The sequence below is a fragment of the Tiliqua scincoides genome, chromosome 9 (genome assembly GCF_035046505.1).
Source record: "Tiliqua scincoides isolate rTilSci1 chromosome 9, rTilSci1.hap2, whole genome shotgun sequence".
Classification (NCBI taxonomy): domain Eukaryota; kingdom Metazoa; phylum Chordata; class Lepidosauria; order Squamata; family Scincidae; genus Tiliqua; species Tiliqua scincoides.
Genome location: NC_089829.1, coordinates 43,241,591 through 43,257,133, shown reverse-complemented (window position 1 = coordinate 43,257,133; position 15,543 = coordinate 43,241,591). Strand labels below are relative to the sequence as shown.

At 44.7% G+C, this 15,543-nt stretch overlaps 1 protein-coding gene across 1 annotated transcript in view; it reads left to right on the top strand.

Moving 5' to 3' along the window:
• Positions 1 to 3,248: 3,248 nt before the first annotated feature.
• CDH11 (cadherin 11) overlaps positions 3,249 to 15,543 on the top strand; it is a 50,473-nt gene continuing 38,178 nt past the window's right edge. The window contains exons 1-3 of the mRNA XM_066637673.1: positions 3,249 to 3,483; positions 10,458 to 10,752; positions 13,335 to 13,454. Coding sequence (XP_066493770.1) covers positions 3,256 to 3,483; positions 10,458 to 10,752; positions 13,335 to 13,454 — 643 coding nt within the window. The 5' untranslated portion in view covers positions 3,249 to 3,255. The remainder of the gene's footprint in view (positions 3,484 to 10,457; positions 10,753 to 13,334; positions 13,455 to 15,543) is intronic.

Here is a 15,543-nt window from a genome sequence, read left to right as displayed (position 1 = left end):
CTGGCAGCTATACCTGGACTCTGGGAAAAAGCCCTGCAGTGGGCCACTCACTTCTAGTCATCCCCCACCCACTCCTTGATAGTGCACTGAGCACTTCTAGGACAACTGAGATTTCAAAGATCAGCCTGGCCAGGTGGGCCAGGTGGGCACTTGGATGGGCATGGCATGAGTAACCCCTGATGCCACTCCTGCATCCAAGAAACATCACACTAATGCACACTCACACACGTACATTCCTCTTTATTTGCATTGCCCGTGTACGCCCCAATCAACATGCAAGACAGCCATGTCAGTGAATAGGCCACTTCTATTGCATTTGGTTACAGAGAGGAAAACCTGAGACCAATAAAGCAAGGACTGCCTATAGTGCTTCAGTGGGAGGGGCGGCATCTACTTTTCCAACCTGCAGGCTGCGTGTTCCTCCCCTGACTCCTAGCCTTGCTCCCTGCCAGGGTAGCATGTGCTTCTCACCATCAATCCACTAAGGGACAGAGGCAGCCAGACCACACAAGCCTGCCCCAAGCTGGGAAGCCATTGAGGTGGTCACAGCTATCTAGGCCAGGAACTCCCCTGCCCAGTTCCCCTGCCTCTCCGGGCTAAAAATAACTCAAGACGCATTTCCGGGTATATACCTCATTCAACCACTAGAGGTGTGAATGTTGTTGTTGGCATCCTTCAGTCTCGGAAGACTATGGTGTCGCGCTCTGAATGGTGGTTCTGGAACAGAGTGTCCTCTCCAGTGCGCGAAGCCTGGGTAAAGTAGGTATGGAGGATAGGCTGTTACCCATGCAGCAAATCCCCCCTCTCCACAACGCTGGAATGGTCCAATGGAAAGGCAGAGGCCAATACGGTTGGTTCCAGCGGCGTCGCAGGAGTTGCCAGAACGTGACTGTGTTCAGCCATGAACTGCCTCAGGGACTCCGGCTCCGGATTTTGCCTCGAGGTTGACTCCTGAAGCCTTTTCCATAACTAGATGTAGCCACAAGGCAGTGGAGGTTTGGGATCAGAGTTTTCCTTCTCTCAGATGAGCTGCCTTCCCAGGCTGACGAGTCCCATCTACCCGGTGGCTGTTTAGTCGCCTCTTACGACAAGTACAGCCAAACTAGGGGCCTATTCTTATCCCCAGCCCCCAGGGGATAGGTGTGAATGTAATGGGACAATTTTTGTCCATTACACTGCATTACATTCAGCACCTCTAATGACTGAATAAGTTCCATACCGATGCTGGGAGATCTGGAATATAAATATAAATTCTGTTAAACTTAAAACGGAGCAGAAACTGAGACAGAATTTTTTTTGATTTGTGCTGTAGGTTGCTTGATGTTTGTTTTTTTTTCAAAATCAATTCCTCCCTCTTCCTGTGGAAGTCAATTTTGCCCTCTACTCCCCTCCTCCTTCCCCACCCACTCATTGTAGTCAATCAATCTCTCATCACATCTGTTCTCCATGCATTCATTATTTATTTATTTTCTGGCCCTCAACACTGTGTCAGATATACCATGCGACCCTCATGCTGAAAAGTTTGGAAACCCCATGGACTGAGATATGTGGGAATGAAGCACAAGGCAGGCAAAGAAACAACCTGCTGTTAGTATGTGCGGTCTGCACACTTGCTGTGGGTGTGGGTGAGGCCCGCGGTTCACCCCTTATCATCACCCTTTGGAAGACTGCAAACTTGGCTTCACATGGCCTTCTGCATCAGCCATGCTGCCTCCCGGCATGGCCGGCTTCCTCACTTCCTGTGTAGTGCCCTAACGTGCTTTGCGGTGCCTTAATTACATGAGGTTACATGTCGACGCTCAAAAAGTTACAGATTTGGGTCTTCAGAATTCCAGATAAGGGGTAATCAACCTGTACCTGAAATGTACTTGAAATCCTCCATTATATAACTATAAATATAAATATAAAAGTACTAAGCGGTGCCAGGAAGTAATGGCCGAAGCACATATACCATCTCAGCAAGAAAACTGCAGTGCTGAGAATGATCATAAAGACTGTAAACATCTCTAATAATCAGAGAAGCAACAAAAGTCTTGTTTTGTTATAAATTGTACAACATAAGGCAGGGAAGAACCAATTGCAGTTGGTTGTTTGAATGCCAGCATTTATTCCTATAGAAATGTTCTGTTTTCATGCATAGTCCTTGTACTTAATTCTGCTATTATCCTGAAACGGACAATAGATTAAGTTGTTGCTTGTTATTTTTTCAGAGTGGCAATTTGTTTGAATTGATGCAAAGAAGGGACTTGAATCATTGATTTATCCCGAGATGCAAACTTTTTGCCCCCCCCCCCACCAGGCAGTTCATGAATCAAAGATTGGAAGACAGTCGATTTTACCAGGACTAAGAGGACAGCTAGTAAAGCTTTGGCATTGTTGCTAAAATTAATCAACTTCCTTGGCATCTACAAACTGGAGAGTGTCAAGAATTGCTTAATAGACGTAGTGAAAAGATTTTAGAGGCGGCTGGAATTGTATACAAACTGTGGTTATAGGAAGCACATTCTTCTTGTAATAATATAAGATGCGGGTGGATTATTTAAATTGATTGCTGAACCTGGAATATATAAAAGGATTGAAAATGGTGTGTGTGTGTGTGTTTCTATTGTTAGTCGAGAGATCATGGTCCAGGTTGCTCAATTTGAGTTTCTCTCTCTCTATTTTCATTTCAGCAATACTGTTACATGCATTTTAACAGTGCCCAACAGCACTGTTGTTGTGGTGCTTCGAAAGTTAGACCTATTCTGGGGTACATTTGGGGCGCTGATTCAAAAAATAGTATTGGTTTGATCCTATCAGCTTTAGTTTTGGAGATCAGCATTGCCCACCTTATATGCTGATGTGCAGAAATATAATTGCATATTGTTATTTTATGAATAGGCTGACAGGGCAAAACTATGCCATTTTTTGAAGTGGTACCCCAAATATACCCAAGAATAGGTCAAACTTTTAAGGCACAAAAATGTGTGTTGGACGATGTAATTATTCACAGTGATGTGCATTAAAATGTCTTTTTTCTGTTTTTAAAAAAGGGAGACTAACTTCATCCTTACTGTCTTTCTTTCTCTTTCTTCTCTCTAGGAATTAATTTGGGGATCTGTCCACAATTAAAGGGATGTACTTCATGAGCAGTGACGGATTGGGTACCAAAAACTCCATCTGACATTTCCAGAGGATTATAGGATTCCTTTGTTTGGCCCTTTTGAGAAAGGGGTAGATTTGGGGATACTCCTGTGCCTATACCTTAACCAAAAAATGAAGGAGGACAACTGTTTACATGCAGCCCTCATCTGCCTGGGAATGCTGTCCTACAGCCTTGCCATTGCCACGGAAAAACTGAACCGCTCGCAGCTGTCACTCCATGGTCATCATGAAAAAGGGAAAGAAGGGCAAGTTCTCCATCGTTCAAAAAGAGGATGGGTGTGGAATCAATTCTTTGTAATAGAGGAGTACACAGGACCAGATCCTGTTCTAGTGGGCCGGGTAAGAAACCAGCAGTGATCTTTGTGTTCAAGCAATCATTGCATTTTTAACTTTTTGGGAACCTGGGGCCTTTTTTGTGGGAGGGGGGGTTTAATGCTCACCATGAATCCTCTAAAGACCACAGAGTGGCTTATGCATGATTAGTTTCTAAGCACAAAGAAAATTGAGTCTGAGTAAGTGGAAATATTTTCTCCCAGTATACAGGGAAAGAGGCTTAAACCCTTTTCACCATACTACAGTCTTGATTAAATTTGCTCCCCTCCCTTGGATATTTTGCTGAATTTCCTCCCCCATGGCTGCTATTTGAAAAGAATAGCACACACACAAGTAAGGACCAACGGTGTGTATAGCATAAAATGCAGTGTGGATCTCCTTATTTTGAGTCAATTTGAATGGATTTCTGGGTGGACATTATGGTAGCCCTTGGGAAAGCTATGTTTCCCAGAATGCATGACATCGTAATAGCATGCTATGTGCCACAAAATGCAAGGAAAAGGAGGAGTCATCTCTCTTTTTCCTCTCTCCCACTCACTACTGGAGTTCCAGCAGGTAAGTGAAGCAAAAAAAAAAAAAAGGGAGAAGTGGATTTGGACCTGGTTGAGTGAATCGGAGGGAGAGAAGCAGGTCATAACATTCACCTTGAATTACACTCTGAGCTAGAAAATGTAATGCTACTCTAGAAATGTGACACTTGGCACCATCTTATACATAATGGCTCTCCAGCAGCCTCCCATTCAACCAGCACTCTCGGGCAGAGCTGCAAACAGTGCAATTCTATGCATACCTTCTCGGAATTAAGTTCCATTATGTTGAATGGGTCTTGCTCCCAAGAGAGTGTGGATAGGATTGCAGCTTTCGTTTCAGCCTCTGAACAGCATATGAGACACCCTATCCACTCTACAATGGGAAAAATACCCAGGGATATTTGCCTGGTGGCTAGTTTGTTTAGTGTTTGGCACCAAGTCAACATGATTTCATTTGCCTGAGCTTTAACTGAATACCTGTATTGATCTTATTGTGGCATTTGTGGTTTCTCTCCTTTTGAGTTTAATAATGTCCCTGCCATGGCTAAGAACAGCAGGTTCTTGCATTTCCTATTGTTGAGTATTTTTATTACCGTTTTGTAATGAAAAGGAGAGGGTAGAAACAAAGTGAAAAACAGAGCAATATTAGGCACGGCTATTCAGAAGCAAGTCTGTTTGATGTTAATGGGACTTCCTTCCAAGTAACTGAGTAAGTACGTTCCCTTATATCTTCAAGGCTCAGCTCAGAAAACTTCATTGGAAGTGGCCTTTAATGTGATGTCATTAAGCAGGATATGATGTCATTAACTGGATGACAGCCGGATAATGATATTGATCGTAAAGGTATGGAAGAGCTCAGTTATCACACAGGCCATCCTTTCAGAAACACCACTTCTGCAGAGGCATCACTACGCAACTCAGTAGCTGAGAGGTGCTCCATAGCTTTGTGACCAATGTTTTCATATGTTCTCTTCTGTCATTTGCGGCTAAACAGTTCCTAGGTGAGAACAAAGGTGATGGCTTACTTCTGGCCATCATCTGGTTAATGACATCACATCCTGCTTAATGATATCACTTCTGGTCTCAGTAGGTGCCATGAATGCTATTTGGCCCACTGTATGAAATGAGACACCCTGGTGCAGATACTGCTGAACTAGATGGATCAAGGGTCTTTTATTGTTGGCAACCTTCAGTCTCGAAAGACTATGGTATCAGGCTCTGAACGGTGGTTTTGGAACAGCGTCTAGTGTGGCTGAAAAGGCCGATTCGGGAGTGACAATCCCTTCCACACTGGGAGCAAGTGCAGTCTGTCCCTGGCCTGTCTCCCTGGCTATGGGCCTTCCTTCTTTGCCTCTTAGCCTCAGTCTATTGGCCAAGCGTCTCTTCAAACTGGGAAAGGCCATGCTGCACAGCCTGCCTCCAAGCGGGCCGCTCAGAGGCCAGGGTTTCCCACCTGTTGAGGTCCACTTCTAAGGCCTTCAGATCCCTCTTGCAGATGTCCTTGTATCACAGCTGTGGTCTACTTGTAGGGCGCTTTCCTTGCACGAGTTCTCCATAGAGGAGATCCTTTGGGATCTGGCCATCATCCATTCTCATGACATGACCGAGCCAATGCAGGCGTCTCTGTTTCAGCAGTGCATACATTCTTGGGATTCCAGCATGTTCCAGGACTGTGTTGTTTGGAACTTTGTCCTGCCAGGTGATGCCGAGGATGCATCGGAGGCAGCGCATGTGGAAAGCGTTGTTTCCTCTCCTGTTGTGAGCGAAGAGTCCATGACTCTTCGTCATGGGTATCAAGGGTCTTAACGGTATAAAGCAGCTTCCAATGAAATTTTCTGAGCTGAACCTCGGTGATGCCTCGGTAGAAGCAGTGCTGCTGAAAGGGCAGCCCATTTTATAATTTGGCTCTCTGAATCTATAATTCAGCAGCATCTTCCTTTCTCACCTCTCCTCGTCTGCACCTACCCCCATAGCATTCCTTGCCTTCTAAGGCCTCCTTCCATCCCTCTCTCTCTCTCCCAGAGTTTCAGCAGAAGTGACCCTGTTGGAAAGGCAATGCTGGAGGAGCCCAATTATCATGGACTGGATCAAGAGATTCTGCAGGATACTGCAGGCTGTATCCAGCCTACGGGTCTTATGTTTGACACCCTGATCTACATTTTCCTTCAGAGTTTCAGACAAGGGTCTTCTCTAGTTCTAGACAGAGATGTCAGGAACTGAACCTGAGATATTTTGCTTGCAAATAAAGGGCTTTCTCTGTTCTCTACTAGTCAACTCCACCATAAGGAGGTTCTGATGTACATTTTCATAGAGATTGGAAGGCACCTACAAGATCATCAAGTCTAACCCCTGCCAATACAAGGTGTCCACAACTGCAACAACCCTAATAGATGGCTATCCGGTTTCTGCTTAAAGACCTCTAACAGTGGAGAGTCTTTCATCTTCCAAGGCAGGCTATTTCACTGCTGAATAGCTTGTTCCATCAGGAAGTTCTTCTTAACATTTTGTTTGCTCCAAAGCTAACGGTAGCCCAATAATGGATAAAAGACCACACATACAGAACAGAGTGGTCCCAAGAGTCTGAAGAATTGGGTTATAATTATTAATACAGTTGCCAGATGGAGCAGAATTCAGATGGGACAGAATATAATTCAGCCCGGACAGAATATATATCATGTGTAACAATAGTTTTTGTTGTTTTTTCTTATAAATATGTACTCTGCCTTTTGCTATATTACCTCAAGGCAGTTAACAGCAAAGCTTGACAATATAGAACTGCATTAAAAGAAATGAACTACATACCATGAACAAATCTAGAACTACATCAAAAGCAACGAAAAGCAATAAAGAAGATTCAAAAAGAGAGCAACACCACACAACCGTAAAAGAAAAGCCACTGATTTCAGTGATGTCCACACTGTGTTGGAACTCCTTTCCCAGAGAGACCCATACAGGGTGACCCGATGTCATAACCGCAAAAGAGAACAAGGCACCCCCAAACCCATACAATTTAAGTACAAACAGCAAACCTTCCCCCACCCCTTTTACTCTGGAAAATACTTCCCAACGCTATAACTGATATTTTCATTACTGCTATTTTTTTGTTGTTGTCGTCAATATTTTCTTTGATATGTGTTTATGTTTGATGCCGTTGTCAATATTTTTGTAAACTGCTTCCATCTCTCGGGAAAGTGGTCTAAAGAATAAAGAAATGTAGAACAAGCTCAGTTCATTCTGAAGGCCCAGCACAACATCTCGATCCCAAGCAGTCATCTAAAGGCCAAAAAGGATTGGGGAGTGAAACGCACACCTAGAAGAGAGAGGCCCAATGCCGGGGGCTGCCACTGAGAAGGCCTTGTCCTGTGTGCTCACCTCGGCCCAGCAGAACAACAAAATATTTCAACAAGCAATTTATTGGCAACCTTCAGTCTCAAAAGACTATGGTTACGCGCTCTGAATGGTGGTTCTGGAACAGCATCTAGTTTGGCTGAAAAGGCCAATTTGGGAATGACAATCCCTTCCACACCGGGAGCAAGTGCAGTCTGTCCCTGGTCTGTCTCCCTGGCTATGGGCCTTCCCTCTTTTACTCTTTGCCTCAGTTTGTTGGCCAAGTGTCTCTTCAAACTGGGAAAGGCCATGCTGCACAGCCTGCCTCCAAGCGGGCCGCTCAGAGGCCAGAGTTTCCCACCTGTTGAGGTCCACTCCTAAGGCCTTCAGATTCCTCTTGCAGATGTCCTTGTATCGCAGCTGTGGTCTACCTGTAGGGCACTTTCCTTGCACGAGTTCTCCATAGAGAAGATCCTTTGGGATCCGGCCATCATCCATTCTCATGACATGACTGAGCCAATGCAGGCGTCATTATTTGATGATTAGAACTGCATGGCAGCTACCACCCAGTGCCTAGCAGCTCAGTCCTATCCAATTTCCCAGTGCCGGTGTGCTGTGCCAAAGGGGTATGCACTTCTTCCTGTATTGGGGGTGCAGTCACAGAGGCTTCCTCAAGGTTTGGGAACATTTGTTCCCTTACCTCGGGGCTGCATTGCAGTTGCACCGGTGCTGGAAAGTTGGATAGGATTGGTCTGTGAGCCATTTATCCATGCCCACTAAATTTTAGATTTGCTCTCCACGGGATTTCAGTTTGCATCGCTTCAGCCTGAAGGCAAAACGTTTTCCAAAAGGAACACCAGAAAGTGCTCGAGGTGGCCACCTTCCTCGTGCTAATCGACTTGCACCAGTATAAAACAATTAGGGCAAATCAAGCCTATTGAGTGATAAGCTCTCAGTTTTGCATGAGTTTTAAATTGGATGAAGTACAAGAAACTGGAGAGGGTCCAATTTTGTCTATTACTTATTCATCTTGCTTCATGGAGCCAACGCCTGCCGTGTAATGAAAGTCAAGGAAGCCAACAAAGCAGGGTTCCCATTACATTTCATACATTAATTGCCTTAGTGCCATTCAGTAAAATATCACAATGGGCATTAAGTGTCTACAAAATTAGAAATTAGTTGGAAGGCAATGGGAGGTTTCTTGGTTGCTCTTCCGTGATTCACAGATCTACTGTTTACTGAAGCGGGGCTTGTAAAACAAAATTTTACTAATTGAGAAACTCATCCTACTTGCTGTTAATAAAACCTGTTCACCAGCATATCATCACCTACCGGTCAAAGTGGGGGAAATTCCCAATTATTTTTACATTTTGGAATGCCCAAAAATCAGAAGGGCCTTTTCTATGGCCCGTTGCAAGTCTATTCCATCCGCTGTTCTTTGGGGTAGATTTCAAGGTATTCCTCTTCAGGAAAGAATCTGTCCTTGCCCCCAGCGAGTTGCAGAAACGTTAGATCACCTCCTTTATCATTGCCCGCTCCATAGTGTGGCTAGGGGGAAATGCTTAGTTCTCCAATCTTATCTTAACTCCTCTTCTGAGGTCTCTGTTATATTGCAATCTTTATTAGCCTCCACTGACCCTAACATCATTTTCCAAATAGCTACATTTATTTCACAAATAGTGGCGTCCAACTTGAAGTGTGTCCCTACTTCCTGAAGTCCGTGCTTTATAATTGTCAATTTTAGTTTGGTATGTTATGGTTCTCTAGTCAGCTCTTTTAAGTTTGTTTTTTTTTTCTCTTGTATATGTAAGTGTGAATGTATTGTAACTGTATGCCAATAAAGGTACTGAAACTGAAACTAATTGAGAAACTCATATAAAAAATAACCTCCTTTCTCCTCTTAATCTTGATAACAAGTAATCAGTTTTACTGCCCATATTTGCGGGGAAAACTAATCTGAGTGTATTTTGAATTAATTCTCAACACTCTCTTGTTCATTCCAGGGTCCATGAGAGAGGGTATGGGGGTAGATTGCACCCAGGCCTGGGAGGTATCATAAGATCCCCTACCGAGACCACTTCTGCCCCTGTAATCAGGGGTCTGCTGAATCACTTTTGCCTGTATTCTTTTATTGCCTGTGACATGACAGTGCTTGCTCTATCTATTTGATACCTATTCTGGTTAACAGGGATGGACTCTCAGACATGGCAAAAATGAGGCTTCTCTTAAATAATTGCTCACCTGAGAAGATGAAGAGTTTGTGTCAAAGTTTGTGTTGGAGGTGATAAACAAAATTATGGTATAGGATAGTGTTTTAAAGCTTCTTGGTGGTATGGAAATAATTAGCTAAATTTAATGTAAATCGTTAGGTAATGCATGATGGATATTTAAAGTTGTAGGTTTAATTTTTTTTTTCTTCTATTTTATGTTTTACTGTTATGAAGGGCAACTTTTTAAGGCTTTATTTAACTTTGTCATCTGATATATAAGAACCGGTTACTTTACCAGCAGTGTTTCTTAGTGGGTTGTTGTTTTTGGGTTGTGTACCGATTCTGATTCTACCCAGGCCCAGGGTCAAAAGGCAGGCCCAGGAGCCGAAGGAGGGGGGTCTAAAAATTTCTTGGGATCTTACTATTTCCAGTCTCACCAAAGCCCACAAGAGGGGGTGCAGGAAGTACATCGTACCTATGCAAGGGGTCAAAGGGGGGCTTGGGATCCAAAGGAGGGTTGCCAGAAATTTCCTAGGATCTCAAATAATGTTTGCTTATATTGTGTGAAGGCTATTGTAGAAATTATGATCCAATGGAGAAGGGAAGGGACCCAAAAGAATCATTGTACTGCCAATGAAATTCCTCTCAGAAGCTCTTTGTTCAGACACTCAAATAATTTACCAGTTATATCTGCTTCAGCAGTGCCCAGAGGTCTTGTATCACGTTGGTTTGTGTAAAAATTCCAAGTAAAAACCTCACTGTGGTCCAATCAGCTTACAATCTCAGGAAAGGAAGTGAGCTGTTTCAAGAACCCCTCCCTCCTGAGAATTAATTAACATTTTCGAGTCAGTGTTGACAAACGATGCTCATTGGTTTTTAAAGCAACGCATGTGTCTATTTTGCATTTTTACAGCTGCACTCAGATATTGATTCTGGTGATGGGAACATTAAATACATTCTCTCAGGTGAAGGAGCTGGAATCATTTTTGTTATTGATGACAAATCAGGGAACATCCATGCAACAAAGACCTTGGATCGGGAAGAAAGAGCGCAGTACACCTTAACAGCCCAAGCTGTGGACAGAAATACCAACCGGCCCTTGGAACCACCTTCAGAGTTCATTGTGAAAGTCCAAGATATCAACGACAACCCTCCTGAATTCTTACATGAAAACTACCATGCCAATGTACCAGAGAGGTCCAATGTAGGTATGTATCCAGAATTGCGCTACAGTGTCACAACTGCAGTGGGGCAGGTGTATGAGAGTGCTGTTGGGATCTGATGCTATGAATAATGGCTCGATCATATACCCTGCAGGACTTAGGGCCGATGCTTCAGCCTCTACTATATTCCGCGCACCAGCAGGGGACCAAGCAGGCCAGGAGGGATAAGTAAAGTTCTACTTGCCTGAGCCCCTATGAGCCTACTCAGATCTATGCCGGCTCTTTTGCTGACATAGACCTGTTCCACTGCAGGGGGCGTGTCAGCCCCTGGGCAGGGACTCTGGATCACTGCCACCGAAATCCACTCCATCCCAATTCAATCTGTCCCACCAGCAACAGCCCTCCATCAATGGCTGGTCTGCAAGGTGCTGCTGCTGGTTCTCAGCCTTGGGAAATTTGCTCTGGAAATGGCCATTCTCTCCATAGAATGGCAGAGAGTCTGCCATGCCAGCAGGCCCTACAGCACACTGGTAGATCTCACAGTTTGCCAGTGTGCTCTGTGGATAGGATTGGGACCTTAATAAGTGAGTTGCAAGCTCATTCATTCATTTGTTCATTCATTCATTCAATCATTTATTTGATTTCTATCCTCCTCTAGCCCTGTCCCATGAGCTCAGACCTGCTTACTGTGCATATTTTTCTTCTACATATAATTGGGCCTATCCCCATGGGGGGATGATAATGATATCTTGAGGGACAAAGAAGCTAAATGAACTCAAAATGATATAATTAACATAGAATCAAGTTTGTGTGAGTGTGTGTGTGAGAGAGAGAGCTTAGTCCTTAGTATACAAATTGATGTTGTGAGCTGGTGTGGCAGAGTGATTAGGTGACAACATTATGAACCTGCATTTCTTTAGTTCAAATCTTGACTTTGCCATGAGCTCACCATAGACAGACCACTCTTCTCCATCTCAGCTTTCGACATCTACAATATGGAGATGATAGCAGTTACCTAACCAGAGGATTTTTGTAAGGAAAAGGAAATACAAGCGAGGTGCATCGCTTCTTAAAAAAAATATTATGCATTGCTAAGTTTTATCAATGCTTTGTGGAAGAACATGCAGGATATTCTGGCTCTGGAGGTGATGGTCACTTACTGTAGCCCACTAATATCTGTAGCTCCTCTTCAGTTTTGACTCCAGGAAACAGGAACAGTTTCAATGTAGGTAGCTGGAAGTGGAACTTCCATGGTCAACCTAATGAACAGACTGAACCTATGAAGAAAATGTTGGAACCTTTTGTCAGAGAGACGGGTTAAGCTCTCAAGTCTCCACTTCCCTCCAGGTGGCATTCCCAATCAACTCTCTTGAAGGTTTTTTAATCCAATGACCCCATGATCGTGGATTTCCTGTGTCACACAGTTAACCAATTGGTTGCACTAGAGCAGCAATTTTCAACATTTTCATCTCACAGCATACTGATAAGGTGCTAAATTGTCAAGGCACACCATCAGGTTTTTTGTTTTTTTTATGATTGACAAGGCACACCACACTACCACACATCCCCCAGTGGCCCTACTAATAAATGACCCTCCCCCAAACCCCCACAGCACACCAATGTGCCATGGCACAAAGGGTGAAAATTGTTTCACTAGAGTAGTGGTTCCCAAAGTGGTGGGTCATAACCCACCATTGGGAATCAAAACTGGGCCATACCCCCTTAAAGGGAGCGACCCAATAATGGGTGTCCTGATGGCACCGCAGTGATTGCAGCATCCTGGGAACCCAGGAACTTTTTCTCTTACCTAGGGTGTCCTGCTGGCCTTGAGTAGGGTCAGGGAGGCCTGCAGCCTCCTCATCATGCCTCCTCAGTGTTAAAAAATCACTTAGCTTGGGAATCGGAGCACATTTTCCATATCCTCCCCAAGGCCAGCAGGACCTCCCCCCCACAAGTAAGGGGAGAAACCCCTGGGTCCCTGTGCTGTGGCAACATCGGGACATCCCACCCCCATTCCAGGCCTCTCCCCTGCAAATACTGCAAATAATCTTCCCAGGGCTCTTCCCTGTAAATACTTACCTGCGGTCCCAAAGTCCAAGTAGGATTTGTGGGAACCGCTGCACTAGAGTATGACAAATATTGAGACGCGGCCTATTGATACAGAATATTGATCCTGACCATGATTTCCTGCCTTGTGGAAGCTCAACCAAAAGAATTTTCCACTAATTTTGGCAGTCATGATGCACAGCATGCATTTCCAAATCCTTGAAAAGGAAGGGGAGTGTGTGCAGGCAGAATGGACAGCGTGCATAGTGAATGCCCCAAATAGTGATGTGAAGCAATTGCCAAGAAAAAAACATTTAGTGAAATAGAATTTACTGAACTGTGCATTCCAAGAAATTAATTGGTCAGAGACTTCTCATAATCCCTGGCACAGCTGGTGGGTGACCACTGATGATTTTCCTACTGCTACCTCTCATAGGGCAATAGGACTATAGTCTTCCAGTGCCTAATTAGTAAATAATCTTGGATCCTTAAAAAAAAAATAAAGTTATTTCTGGAAACTGGGCCATTGCAAGCATATTTAATTCTGAAATGTATTGTACATCTTTCCTTTCTATTTTTAGGTACATCAGTTATTCAGGTGACGGCCTCGGATGCTGATGATCCAACTTACGGGAATAGCGCCAAACTAGTTTACAGCATCCTGGAAGGTCAACCGTACTTTTCTGTAGAAGCACAAACAGGTATTGCTGAACCAATCAGATTTTAGCTATGTATTTTCGAACTTTCTCCAGGTCACAGTATGACCAGGGAAGAGATTGTAACACTGGGGTAGAGCACATGTTCTGCAAGCCAAAGGTCTCATGTTCATTCCTTGATATCATCAGGTAGATCTGAGATAGATCTCTTACTAAAACCCTGAAGAATGACTACCAGGCAGATGATAATCCTGTGCTAGGCGATAGACAGAAATCTGTCATCTTTAAGATTGCAATTTAAATTATAGTGCCCCAGAACAAGGGGAAGAACCCAGGATTTAAAAATACTGTTAATCCATGCTGTGATTCATCTTTGGGGGCATTTTTTCTTGGCTCTTTCTGCGCTGTGATTAGTAGAAACTGATCAGAAACTGATAAAAATACTTGTATTAAACATAAAAACCATTTGGAGCATGTGTGGAATTACAGTGTCCATTATGAGATGTAGACGAGTGTCTGTTGGAAATGGCATGTAATGCGTAATCTATATGAGCATTGCAAACTGGGCGAACTTAAAATTATGCACTTTGGGAGCATCTTAATTCTAGTCCTGGTGGCACCAAAGGTGAACCAAGTCCAACCCAGACCAAACAGAGAGTCCATCTGGACAAGGTCAACTCCTGAAGACCAGTGGTACTGGTTACACTCAGTGCACCACCAAAATGTGGGTTGGGGTGGTAAAGAGCAGTGCACAAACTTTCTTTCAGGCTCCCAGCATCCAAATGCCAGCAGTTGCTTCTGGTTCTAGCTACAGATTGAAATTTGGGGTCAGCAACTGGCTCCTGTACATGTTGTGAACCAACAGAAGCCCCCCCTCCCCCAATCATGTGCTGTGACCTATCAAGTCCTTAACAACCCTAGCTTTTGCAGTTCTGGCTGCATTCAGCTTAGCTGCTTTCAAATTATGCAGACCTGCCATGAGCAAAAATGGGTTCCCATGAGTAATTCTCCTTTGCCTGGTGATGCTGGATGTAAGTGCTTGATACATGTCAGTCAAGAGTGCTTAAGAATATGAGAACAGCCCCACTGGATCAGGCCATAGGCCCATCTAGTCCAGCTTCCTGTATCTCACAGCGGCCCACCAAATGCCCCAGGGAGCACACCAGATAACAAGAGACCTGCAAGGCCTCCTGGGAATTGTAGTTAAGAACATAAGAACAGCCCCACTGGATCAGGCCATAGGCCCATCTAGTCCAGCTTCCTGTATCTCACAGCGGCCCACCAAATGCCCCAGGGAGCACACCAGATACCAAGAGACCTGCAAGGCTTCCTGGGAATTGTAGTTTAAGAACATAAGAACAGCCCCACTGGATCAGGCCATAGGCCCATCTAGTCCAGCTTCCTGTATCTCACAGCGGCCCACCAAATGCCCCAGGGAGCACACCAGATAACAAGAGACCTGCAAGGCCTCCTGGGAATTGTAGTTTAAGAACATAAGAACAGCCCCACTGGATCAGGCCATAGGCCCATCTAGTCCAGCTTCCTGTATCTCACAGCGGCCCACCAAATGCCCCAGGGAGCACACCAGATAACAAGAGACCTGCATCCTGGTGCCCTCCCTTACATCTGACATAGCCCATTTCTAAAATCAGGAGGTTGCACATACACATCATGGCTTGTAACCCATAATGGATTTTTCCTCCAGAAACTTGTCCAATCCCCTTTTAAAGCCATCCAGGCCAGATGCCATCACCACATCCTGCGGCAAGGAGTTCCACAGACCAACCACACGCTGTTGTGAATTTCCTCATCTTAATGTGGAATGAAGCTAACACCCCAACCCTGAGTTGCACTGTGCAAAAGTTGCAGTGGCGCCAAAAATGGCTGCCGTGGCATCCTAAGCACATCAGACCGCTGTTAACTGCTCCTCAGGGAAGGTGATATTCATCCCCTTCCTCCGGGTAAGGAAAGCAGCCCTGCAATGGGGCTAGTCAACTCTGCACTGACTCACTCCCACCCCACTCCCTCCCCCATCAAGCCTTCCTCTGCTTCCCCCCACCCAGAACACCTTCCCCCATGCCCGCCTCCTCTACCCAACACTTCTCCCAAGGTGGAGGTCCACCAGCCTCCAGGT